The 13,087-nt window shown below is 40.6% G+C and overlaps 1 protein-coding gene across 2 annotated transcripts in view; it reads left to right on the top strand.

Annotated features, from left to right (window-relative positions):
- LOC102377378 (adhesion G protein-coupled receptor L3-like) overlaps positions 1-13,087 on the top strand; it is a 496,226-nt gene that overhangs the window by 315,788 nt on the left and 167,351 nt on the right. For both annotated transcript variants that reach the window (XM_025192002.1, XM_006035814.2), the window contains one exon: positions 10,455-10,711. In XM_025192002.1, the coding sequence (XP_025047787.1) occupies positions 10,657-10,711 (55 nt within the window). In that variant the 5' untranslated portion in view covers positions 10,455-10,656. The remainder of the gene's footprint in view (positions 1-10,454; positions 10,712-13,087) is intronic.

Genomic DNA, 13,087 nt, shown 5'->3' with positions numbered 1-13,087 from the left:
TCCCCAGTCCCCTCCCTGAGGCTCTGGCTCTGGGGAAGCCGCAGCGGCAGTGACGTGCTGCACGCCTCCTCTCCCCTCCTCTGGCTTCCCCCTTCCCGTGGGGTTTGCTGGGGTTTTTAAACTCCCCACGACAGCCACTGTGGCTGCCACGATTGGCTCAGCTCTTTCCCCTTATCGGGAACAGCTTTTTAGCCGGAGGCGCCCCGGCGCGCGGGCCTGTAAGGGCGGCTGCGGCTGCTGCCGCGATCCTGGCTCTGACGCCGCTCCCGAAGGTAAGTATCTTGGCCCTGGATTTTCTTGAAGGGGTGTTGCTGCCCCCCAATCCTGTCTGTCCTCCGCCTGCGTCCTTGACGGCGATGGGCCGCCATCACACATGTCATAGACTGGTTTTAGTGTTTCTAGTTTTGTGTCTTGTGGTGTGTGAGAGTTTGAAGGGAACAATGTCTAGGTCCATTTGGATAAATGATTGCCTGCGAATGCAGGGGACTGGACTTGATATCCAAGGAGGCCCTATCCAGGCCTATACTCCTATATGTCAGGGTTGCTACTTGTATTGAGAGTTACCTCCAACTTGCTTGCTTGTCAATTCCTAGCTTTAGAGAATCTCTGCAAGATTCTTGTTTTAGATGAGATATCTTCAACTAGGCAAGGTCAGGCATTGTTCATGGTCCTGTTTCTACCAAGACTACTTCTTAATTTGTATCATTTGGTTGAGTAATATAACTCCCCTAATATTTTCCAAGCCACTTACACTTAAGTAATCACTTGTACTTATCTTCAGCTTAAACCTCATTGATTTTATTTCTCATTGAAAACATCAGTGGTGGCAAATATGGTCCTATTGCTTTGCAGTCTATTAGAAATAAAATTATATTAAATGTCTTGTGGGGTGTGAAGAGGTTAAGTCAAGGAGAGTCATCCAAGAAAATCAACCTGGTGTAAAACATAAATCTGTTTTATACTTAAACTACATGTCACCCTCCAGCCAAAAATAGCATTGATCATTAAAACCCAATTTGCTGCTAAACATTAATAGACATTTATTACATAACAGAGCTGAAAGACAATTAAACTTAACTTTTTCCTAGAGGAGTTTCTTCTAAAAAATTGTTACTCACCTGAATTGTGTTGCTTCTCTCCTGTACCAGTGAAATTTGTGTGTGAATTATAATTCACATGGAGAGACATGCATTTGTATATGTATATATGTACAAAATGGCATTTTTATTTATTTGTGATTCTCTTGTCTTGCACTGTTCTGGGTATTGGCAAAAAAAAGGAAAAACAGTTGAGCTATTTTTTAATTATAATGTAAAGCAGCATAGAAAGAGAGAACTGCATTCTCTTAATGAAAAGCAAATGATATCCAAGTTTTCTATCCATTTGAGAAGGATAGAGAGCAAGAGTGAACTGAAAATGCAGTGATGTGACATGTATCTTACATGTATGCAAACTGTCAGAATCTCATGGCTGTTTTCCATGCAGCTAGTCAGTACAGTTCTGTAACTACTGAATGAAAAATAATAGTAAAGGAAAATAACAGCTGAGAGCCATGGGACTCTTCAGCCTAGAAAAGCGCAGACTCAGGGGTGATCTGGTGGCCACCTATAAGTTTATCAGGGGTGCTCACCAGGATCTGGGGGAATGTCTGTTCACCAGAGCGCTCCAAGGGATGACAAAGTCAAACGGTCACAAACTCCGCTGTGACCAATTCAGGCTGGACATAAGGAAGAACTTCTTTACTGTCCGAGCCCCCAAGGTTTGGAATAGACTGCCATCAAAGGCGGTTCAAGCACCCACTTTGAATGCCTTCAAGACACATTTGGATGCTTATCTTGCTGGGATCCTATGATCCCTGTTGACTTCCTGCCCATGGGGCAAGGGGCTGGACTTGATGATCCTCCGGCGTCCTTTCCAGCCCGAATGTCTATGAAATCTATGAAAGCAGTTATTTAAAGTCTGAACCAAAGTTACAAAGATAAGGGAATCCAGGGTTGAAGATGAACCTCTTCTATCCATGACTCATACCACTTTGTCCCAAGTACTGCAGCTCATGTGTTTGTCAGAAAGCCAGGCCTGGTTGCAGCTGCCCTCCAGAACACCTGAAACCAGTGATCAGATGGACTAGAATGTCTAAGCCCACACTACAAGGCTCCACCATTACCTGGCTGCCTTGGATATTAACGGTTTTTTGGATTTGCAGTTTAACCGCTATGCTGACAAAGAGCTACAAACTGCACTGCACCTGGCCCTTGAGCATGTGTGCTTAGGATATGAAGGTAATGTATGTAGAAGAGTCCTGCCTCCCATGACAGGCCTAATGCATGGAAAGGTTGATGATGGAAGTTGTTTATGTGATCCAGACCATTACTGGGGACAGATTGCTCTAAAATGGACACAGCATCTCTGCAGTGGCCTCTTTACTCTCTGCAGCCTGGTACATTAGGGCAACTGTGGAGAGGTGTAACCTTTTGATTTGACTTGTGGTTAGGAACTGGATAGATTAAGTGCTCAATGAGACCATTCCAGTCACAACGCAAAAGCTTTATTAGGATATGCAATAGCAAAGACTTATTGGTACTAATAAAGACAATGCTTACGTAGCCTTGGATTCAGGAAGAACAGGTCTGCTGGCCAAGCGTCTCTGCTTTCTTGGGGACTCTTGCTGAGTTGTCTTTTTTCTACTGAGCTCTGAGACAGGTCCAATTTGTTACTTGTTCCAGGCCCAATATTTATAGATGGTTGATTTGACGTGCTAATAATTGATCTCTGATTGCTTTTATTTAAATGTCTTTGTTTCACTGGAAGTTTTGGAACTGGATGGAACCAGATTTTAGTGACCCTGGGAAAGCAGTAAAGGGATCAACTTAGCTAAGGTTTTTTAATTTATTTTTGGGTATCTGACCCCAGTCTGTTAATCATCTGGCAGTCTTTACTTTAATTAAGATCTTGTTAATCAAATTAAATTTATGTTTTTGAGATACCAGAAGGGCAGTTTTCTTATCTTTTTTATGGCTTGCCTTTTAGCCCATGGTCAGTTATTTACTAACTGTGGCCTGTGGCCTGACAAGGCTGCTTTGTTCTTTTCATCTTCAAGGCTGCCTTTGTGCCTATAATCATTTCAACATATTAGCAAAACTACAGTTATTATAGAAAAATAACTATTAATACATTTGGTTACCTTAGTGAATGTTTTAGGATGCAACTGTAATACAGGGTATCTGTGATACAGGCCTTTGGCTGTTCAGTCATATTTCTGCAGCTTTGACTTAAGTTCCCTGAAAATGGCCAAGTTTGACATCCAAACTTTCCCTGCAATTTGTTTATGCCTTGGATAGCATATATTTATCCAAGTTATAGTGTTGTTTGTCACCCATAGCTCATGCTGCACAGGCCTATGCATAGCTACAGAGGAGACCACCCTACATTATTCTTAGGAGTGGAACAGGATATGTGCAGGCACCCCTTGTTCCTCCCTGCCGCCTCCTCTGCCCACCTCTAAAGCACCTGTGCACAATGAACAGTCTACCTGGTGCTCTGCAGCTGGTATTGTGGCTGCATGTTGCACCTTTCAGGAACTGTATCCAAAGGACACAGACAGTCCCTACTTCTTTACCAAGTGATCTCTGTTTATGTTGCTGCAGAAACCAAGCTAAGGATTGTCAAGGGTAGTGAGCTCCCCTCCCCCTGGCCCCCTTATTAGATCTTCAGCCTTTGGGGACATTTTCCTCAGCATTAAGGAACTTCTTGGTAATCTGGGAGAAAGAGGAAAAAAATTGAATAATGGTCAGGATCAGGGAGATAGGCTAGAAAAGAAGCACAAGAAGGGAAACACGACAAAAGTGAGGAAATTATGTTAGAACAAGATGTTTTAATAGTTTATAAAACATTTTCCTAGTTGTGCCTGAAGGCTCTTAGCAAATGATATTTTTTTCTAAATTAGACTTCAAGATGCAGCCATTTAATCATAATGTGCTTCCCATCATTTTCCTTCATATGCTTGTTCCTCAGAACCCAAATTTTCCTTTCGGAATTAAAAGTGTGACAGTATTCAGAACTTATGACTTCATAGTTAGAGCCTTGACCAGGCTATTGAACTCAGGGGCTGGGGACAGACATTACACCTAAACCAGTTTAAGTGATCAGAAACTGGTTTAAACCTGTAACAGAACCAATGTTCAGAGCAAATAAACCAGTTTGAAAATGGCTGAAACTGGTTTGAGATAAACCTGGTTGAATGTAGACCTAACTGATTTGGGTCAAACTGTTTTATGCAATGTCTGTCCCAGACCCCTTGCTGGTTTAAGTTAAACCAGACTCCCCCAGCATCCTGCCATGCTTTGGGATGGGTTGGGCACTCTGCTCCACAGCAGAGATGGCCCCTTCCCTCTGCCTTACACAGACTGCAAGCCTCTGCCTGGCTTCCTTTTCCCCCCTCCCCCCACTCTGCTAAGCAGGGATTCCCCCATCCCCTCTGCCTTACACAGACACCTCTCAGCATTAGCTAGCATACCACACGCTAGCTATAGTCTGTGCTGTGGCAGATGAGACAAAGCAGCTTACTGTGGGCTTCCACTACACTGATCACATAAGAGTGAATTTACCTTGCATACAATACATTTTTGGTATAAAAAGGGTCACTGGATAATGAATTCACAAGTACAGAACCTGCATAAAGCCAGGGAAACCTGTATTTAAAAATGGTGCATACTGTGGTCTTGAACCCAAGTGACCTGGCACAGCTGCCCATCCTAGTCAGCTACCTCCCCAACAGAGCACTAGAGTGGACACAGGTGGCAAAAACCCTGCATCTGGGCATAGCCACATACCCATTCCCTAACTGAAGAGGTAGTGTCTGGGCAATCTTGTTCTTACAGGTTTTAGGCTGGGGCTTGGAGTGGTCTAAACCCTGTTATGGGTACACGCACAATTAAAGGGTGAAGTAGGCAGTTGTTGTGCATGTAGATCCATCAGAAAGGTCAGAGGGAACAGAAGTGGGAGCTCCGGTAGGAAAGGGAGCCTTTCATAGGTAGTTCCAGCATTTTGCAAGGGGGTGCAGATGGTGGGGTGCATCATCACATATGGAGCAGCACATATGAGCACATTTTTCTCCAGTTAAAAATAAACTAGAAGCTTTATTAATATATTGGGGGCCTAGAGCTCTATTATTCAGTTAAAGATTTTAACAAAAACAAATATAACTTCATTGGAATGAGTTAAGAAAAATCTGCAGGGCTGTGAAATAGGAATTTCATTACCAAGAGCAGCTAACAAACAACAAAATTGAAGAACAAAGGACAGCTTGCTTGGTGGAAAGTCAGGGCCATTAAAAAGGAGAGGGTCATTAGCACCTGTGGAATGAAGAGCCTAGAAGGGATCAGGGAGATGATAATGAGCCATGAAGCCAATGGATCCTCTCAGCATTGCTTGACTAGAAATGCTGCTGCCACTGCCAAGCAGTTGGGTTTTAATTTTGGGTGGAGCAGGAATCAAAGGGGGAATGCAAGTGCCCTGGTACATCCCCCCTGGATCTGCCTCTGGAGCCTTTGGGTTGGGTCAGGTGGGGCATTTCAGCCTCTGAAATTCTTCAATTGAAAAACAATCAACACTGAAATCTATGAAGACAGTGAGTTTGTTTTTGTTTGTGGTTTGGAATAAAATATGTAGCATTACAGTGTTAGTTCAGTTTCAGCTGCAAATTTACTGGTAAGTTTTCAGAAAACCTAAAATATGTGTCTGTGATTCCTTATTTAACACTGCCATTGGAAAACCTTTTATATGAATAAATGTGTCCCTGCAGTGTTTGCAACCTAAACATTACATCGATGTACAGTGCTGAATGAGAAACTGAAAACTAAAATGACTTGAAACTAGCTAAGGGGAAAGGAAGAAAAAAAGTCTTGCTTTGTTGCTGAAGTTGAAAGAAGTTTATTAAAGTGTAGCAACTGATCAGAGACAAGGAATTCCGTTATTTAACAGTTGTTTCTTTTTTAACAATTTAAATTTTTTAAGCCAGTTAATTTTTTTTAAAGTATTATTTTTTTTTTTGCTTGAGAACATCCTTTTTACATTATATTACCTTAAAATTATAGGTCATTGTTTACTGTTTGCTGAAGCAGTACATTTTCCCTTTTCCTTGTTCCCCTTTTGCTTCCTAGAGTGAAATCATGAAAACATATTTGGGAAGCAGAATCCTGTTAAACAGATGTTGAGAACAGAGCACTGCATTTATGGCACTGCAGTTTCTCTGCAATCACCAGCATCAAAGGGTTAATTACTTGCAGGCATTTTTCTTTTGCAAACAGCAACTTTAATCAATATCTGCTTAAAGCATTGAACTTATTTTCTCCTAAGTAAGCAAGTTTTACAAAAGAAAGAGATAAGAAGTCCAGGGCTATTTTTTTTTTTTTTTATTAAAGAATACAGATCTGTACTGTAAGAGGTAATTTAGTTGTTTGAAACTATTAAGCAAGTAATTCTGCCTAGCTAGAGGACTTGCTGGAGTGCAAGTGGAGAACCTAACAGGTCAAGTTTCCAGTGAAATGTTGGTGAAACACTGCCTGGGCAGAATTTGGGGCGGGGGTGAAATGCTACCAGGGCAAAATGGTGATGTTTTCCTTCCATGTTGCTCAACTGTAAGTGGTTGCATGAGATTCCAGGCAGCCGAGAGCTCAGAGACTGTGTTTTGAACAAGTTCTACTTGTGCTACTTAGGTCAACTTTGAATTCAGCACATCTAGGCATTGACTAGTTCTCAGATTTCTTCCCCTTCCTTCCCTCCTCCTTTAGACTGTCATTAAAGTAACACAAGAGATCTTTCAGATGTTGGTTGACATCCGGTATTGAGGAATGGACTTTGCTAGGCATTATATTCATCATTATATCCATAACAGTCTTTTTAAGAATGATCATCTTGACAGGTATCACACAGCACATTTCTAGTCTCCAATGCCAGAGTATCCTTTGGCTTTCTCCTTTTCCATCAGTCCATTGATGAGTTGTGCTTTAGGAGCTACTAGTGTGTAAATCACTTAGCTCGATGTTTGACAGCAAATCAGGATATGTGGCTCTTGATGACAGCACTGCAGTCAGAAAGGTCAGTGTTCAGCAGAACCTTCTTGTAAATTAATACAGCTTGCATTTACTTGATGGTTCAAGTGGAGACCCCTGCGGGTCAAATGCAACTTCTAAATTGTTCACACTGAAGGAATGTCCTCTTCTTGCAACCAGTAAATACAGTATTTATTATTTAAAAGCTCATCAGTGGTCTCTCTGGTTTGGCTGCATTTTATGTCCAGAGGATCCAGAATATGCAATTAATTTTATTTTGTAGGGTTTTTTTGCTTTTTCTAATGCTTTTCTTGAGACTGTGTTTTCCCCACCACCTATAAGAGTTGACCATAATGATTTCATTTTTCCTTTACAACTGTTTTTTATCAGAGTGACAAAGTAAGTGCTTGGCCACATAAACATCTTAGTAAAGCTGTGAGCTCAACCCAGACTTTGTAGTTTCCTACTCTTCTTTCCATTGGGTTAAGACCGTGGGTCCCATTTATTTTGAAGAACTATAGTAATTTCTCAAAATAATGTCCTAATCCCTATAAGAATGGGTTTGTCTATATCAGCCAGTGCATGCTGCATCAGATCCAACAGTGCGTGTTCATTGAGCATTTGGGTTGATGCATGCTGTACTGGAGTCTAAAGGGTATTCTGCTTATGGAATTAGGCAAGTGTAACAGAGGGGTCTATCATCATTACAGGAGAGATTGTGCCTGTTTTGTTCAGTTGAGAGGGAAGCTCGCAGAGGCATGATGCCACAACTCCACTGCCCTTTGATCTCTTCAGGAGGAAGACTAGAAACAGTCCTGGAAGTATGGTGAAGGTGCAGTATCTCATGGATTATCAGTGCGAGTGATACTGAGTCATATTCAGAAATAGTGTAAACAGTAAATTGATTTGAATCCCTTATCTTGGAATCTGGTCCAAGAGCTTAAGGACATTAGATAATTGGGCATTACATTTTTTTAAATAATGGGATGAAGCATTTATTTCTAGTCCTGGCACATAGAAGATGCTAGGAACCACATTCTGTTTTACGTATTAGATGCCAAAGTGCGATCCTATTTTGCCTGGCTTGGTTCCATGGCAAACACATTAATGCCCCCACTTTTGCAGCAAACTATCCCCCTTGTCCTAAGATTAAGTGAAAAAAAAGCAGCAAGGAGGAGGAGGCTCATCCACTCTATGTTAACTTTGGGGAGGGGGAACATGAGCAGAGTGGAGTAGGATTGCAGTTATGTGCCCAAAAGATGAAATAGGATCTGTCCCTATATCTTAAAATCCTAACTTTATGATTGTATAGAAAATGTATTTTGTACCTTATACCATTAATAATATTTGAATCAGTGGTCTTTCTTTGTCCATGGCATATACATTTGCATCCTCTGGTACTGAAACAATATAGATCTGTGGATCAGGGAATGAGAAAATATATGCTAACAAAGATCTGTGATGATGTGGTTTAGCCAATACATGTCATTACTACTTCTTCCTTATTTGGAATGTGGAGTATAATTTGTTTGTGTATATAATATATACACAAATACATTTATATTATAAATTTATTTGTATATCATTTCCAAAATTTGTCCCAAATGTTTTTACTGCACCATAACACTTTCTTTTCATAATATGACAATTTATAAAATTTATCTGAGTCTCTTGTTCAAGGCCTTACTAGCTCTCCCCTGTATTCATTTGTAGTTATTTTATTTTGTGCAATTTTATTTTAAATACCTATAGCACAGAAGCTTCAGACTTTTAAAACTCTCGTGATTGAGGCCTCTTGTGATTGAGACCAGTGACCTGGTCTTAAAAATACAGACATAAGTAATGGTCAGTTAATGTTAGTTTGAGGTGTATTGATTACTGTCTGAAGTATAAATGGAATGCATATTAATTCTTCCTAAAAACATAAGAACTACCATTTACTGGGTCAGACCATAGGTCCATCTTGCCCAATATTATGTGTTACACAGTGGCAGAGAGTGGGTACTGAAAGGGAGAGTGAACAGAGTTTGAATAGGGGTTTTCCCCCTATTTCTCTCACTTGCAGCCTCCAGCATTTAAGGTAGAGGAAGTTCTGCTTAATTCTGCTTAAGACCTATATGTTAAAATATTCAAGAACCTTGGTTCTGTTTGAAAAATAAGTGTAAAGTGTCATGAATGACCCTTATGGCTAGTGGCGGGTCAGAAAAACACCCTGGGAGCCATCAAGAAGGCGAGTCCATAACTTGAGCAGTATGTCCACATGTAACTCACTTGACCGTCTACTGACCTTGAGCTTTTAGTCATCTCAGCTATGGAGCTGAATAAAAGCTTTGGAAAACAAATGCTACAGTTGAGTGAATTACAGAGGGTGGGGGCTAGGGGAGAATACCAGCTTGGACTAAAGTATAGTAGAAGCAAACACATTTTATTGGAAGAAATGATACATTCTTACAGAGAGCTTGGGTCTAAACAATGCAGGGTTTGATTTAGTTGATGAGCAAGGATAGAAGTGCTGAACAAAGGAAAGATTGTCTTGCCTAAGGTTCAAAAATATGCCCACATTTCAATGGCATGCAACACGTTTTTTGTATAGTTTTTGGCTTCTACTGGGTCTTGGGTAAGAACAAAAATTGGCAAAAACAGAGAGCACTGCTCAGAAAAGCATAACCTATTGTGATTAGGGACTTTGGAGGGAATTGTAATTAAATGAGGTTTGTGAAAGCCACAAAGTCTTATAGATCTGTAAAAGACTTTACAATTCCTTACATGTTAACAGTTTTAAGTGGAACTTGCCATTGATATTCAGGACAACAAGCTGGTGGTATGATTTATTTGATCCACCCATCCTCCAACATGAGTATAATATGGTAGCTAGTTGGAAATGTTATTGAGGAAAGTCCTCACACACATGTTCTCATTTTGCTACACTGTCTTACAAGGGCATAGCATGAGTACTTGTGGGACTGAGCTAAAGTTGAATCAGCAAGGCATTAGGTGGCATTATGGCAGGGGGTTAAAAATAAGATATATGGTCATTTGTGATTTGATTGCTGGTTCAGAACTTCACTTGGTTTGGAATCAGTGACTCCAAGCTTAGACAAGTTTGATGCCTGCATAAATGAATTAGAAGCTTTTAGGCCACTTCTCTGCAGAAGGTCCGCACCAGGTGTAGGCACTGATTTAAACCCAGGTTAGCCCTATTCTGAAAGAAGAAATGGAACATAAGTGCTAAGTGCTAACTTCCTGCACAGGGATACCATATTATCCTTACTGAACAGTGAATAATCATTAATTATGAGAACTCAGATTGGTCCTTATCCTTGCAGTCATGGTGTAACTTCTTGATATGAACAAAACATCTTTTTAATTTGTTACTGACCTTTCTTTTTTTCTCTCATTTTGTAGGTCTCAGACTCTGGATATTTACTGTGCTTTTTTATTTTATTTTATTTTTATTTTTGGCTGGCTTTTTTCCTTCCCCTTTCCTTTGGATGTGAATTGAAGACCTGCTGAAGGACTGCTGAAAGAGGGAACAGGAGGACACTTATTTTTGTTTTACTGGGAAGCACTCATTGCCAGGTTATCTTTACTTTCTCCCTCCACAGTCATGTGGTCATCACAGTTGCTATTCTTCACGATACTCTTAGCACCAATAGCCCAAGGTAAGTGAAGTATAGAAAGAGTTTGATGTGGGTTTGCCAATTATTATTGTTACTATTATTATAACTACAGTAAAAGCCCTGTTATCTGGCATTTTATTAACCAGCATTTCTATTAACTGGGATTTCACTGAATAGGGGGTGGGGGGAAAGGTCTGACCCCCCCTCCCTCTCTCCTCCCTTCCCCCTCTCCTTCCCCCTTGCTCCACATCTGGTCAGAGAACTCCTGTGCCTCAGGTAACTGGCATTTTTAGACTACCAGCACCCTCCATTCCTGACTCATGCTGAAAAATAGTGCTTTTACTGTGTTATTATTTGTTTCTGTTGTTGTTGTTGTTGTTTTTGCTATTATTGTATATCCTGTCTAAGATGTTTGTTTAGATTCAGAGAAGCTCGATTTTGATGGCATTTTTCAAGGGGGTCTGCAGCAGTAAGGAACCCAAATCCCACTGAAATCCAGTAGATTTATGCACCTAATTCTTTTATTCTTTGGAAAATCCCAGCCTATGTTAAAGCAAAGTAGGCCTGAAATAACAAAAAAAAAATTGGCCTCGGTGAAAAAGTCTTTTTATGAAGCAATCCACTTCATCCACAGACAGCCCCTCTAGAACTCTACGTTAGACAGTGTTTTGTGTGTGTTTGAGCTGAGCTGCTTCCCTGTTTTCAGCACCAAAACATAGTCAGTGTACTATTAATATCCTCTCTTGGACTGGTCCTTTACATGGGGGTGAATTTCCTCTTACCTCATTAAAGATCAGTGGATCATAGAAATTATAGAGAAGTAGGTCTGGAAGGGACCTCAAGAAGTCATCTAGTCCAACCCCCTGCCTGAGCCAGGAAAGGTCTTATGTCCCATAGTGGGATCGAGCCTGTGACCTTGACGTTAGCACCATATCTTCACTTATGTTTGCTCAATTCTACATGCATTTAACAAAAGAATGCTTCCTCTTATTGCCTGCAGGAAGCACAGCTAAGTGTAGTTTGTGCAAACAAAGGGGTTTATGCTCTGTTCTTTAATTAATAAGAACAGCCAGGAAACAAAACTCAAGCATTTCCTATCACATGACCTTCAGCTAAGCACTCTCAGACAGATGGACACAGCCCTGATGACATCACAACCTGAGGAATATATGAGTACTATGGAGCGCAAGCTGCTAGGAAACAAAGCACATAGATGAAATCAAATCTTCTGATGTACAGCCTTGGGATGCATTTTCTCGACCGAGAAACTAATCATTCTGCAATCACTCAACAAGCCTAGAAAATGAAAAATACAACTCGTATATTATGGAGCAAGGCAGTCGCATGCAAACTCCTTAGACATGCTCAATGGTCTCGAGTTCTTACATTCTCAAAAAGGGTATCTCACTTTTTTTGTTTGTTTTACCTTTGCACTGCATTTAAGCACATTTTAAGTCAACCTCAGTGTATTCTCACCTCATGCACTCAAAAGCGAAGGGAAAGCTATATCAATACTGAATAATCTTAACCAGCAAATCAATGGTTCAATACGTTCTTTCAGAATTTTTGGAAATAGGTATCTGTAAGAAGATCTGCATATGTGTTCACCTTCTCCTTTTTCTGGAACAAGGGACCCAATACAGTCACTTTTACAATGCTAAAACCATCCTCCTTTAGTTAGAGTGGCCTCTAGACACAAGATCAAGGCCTGCTGTAGACTTGTGCAAAAGGCTGCCCCCAGCTGACACAGCAAGCAGTGGTACTGGTACCTGGTTTTTTGTCCTGAGAAGTCAAAGATAGCTGAATGTGAGGCTAGCCACATAATCCTTTTGTGTGCCATTGGCTAATTGCACTAGTCTGATAGGATCCTTGATTGGACAGAGGATGGGATCTCACTAGCTTACTATCACTAATGATCTTGAGACACATTGTAGAGGTCACAGAGTTCACCATATTGTATATTAATTCCAAAAGTAGAATATATTATTCAACTCAGCAGATATAAAGTCAGATCAGATGTATCCTGCTATATGGACAGAACTTGAAAGTTGGTATTGTTAAAAAGAGAGACCAGACTTTTAACATGTTGACCTCCTTGCAGATCCTCTTGGTCTCAACAGTTTCCGCTGGTTCCTCAGCACTTTTTGTAATCTGGCCTCTTCTCCTAAGCACCTGATTAGGAGCTAAGCTGTTTTGAAAGACTGGCTGTAATTTCAGGTGTCTATGCATGGTCTTTAGCTTCTTATTTTTTAAAATCTTAACCAGTTTTTCTACTTTGCATCCACTCTGTGTGGAGGAAATTTGCAGCACAAACTTTATAAAAAAAAAGTGGGGAAGGAACAGAAATAAGAAGTGTATATCATTGGCTGAATATACATAGTCACACAGTGCATCATGCCTATTAGTATGAGTTTTAAC

The sequence above is a fragment of the Alligator sinensis genome, unplaced genomic scaffold (genome assembly GCF_000455745.1).
Source record: "Alligator sinensis unplaced genomic scaffold, ASM45574v1 scaffold1443_1, whole genome shotgun sequence".
Lineage (NCBI taxonomy): Eukaryota > Metazoa > Chordata > Crocodylia > Alligatoridae > Alligator > Alligator sinensis.
Note: the sequence above shows the minus strand (reverse complement) of the source record. Positions and strands in the feature narration are given on the sequence as shown.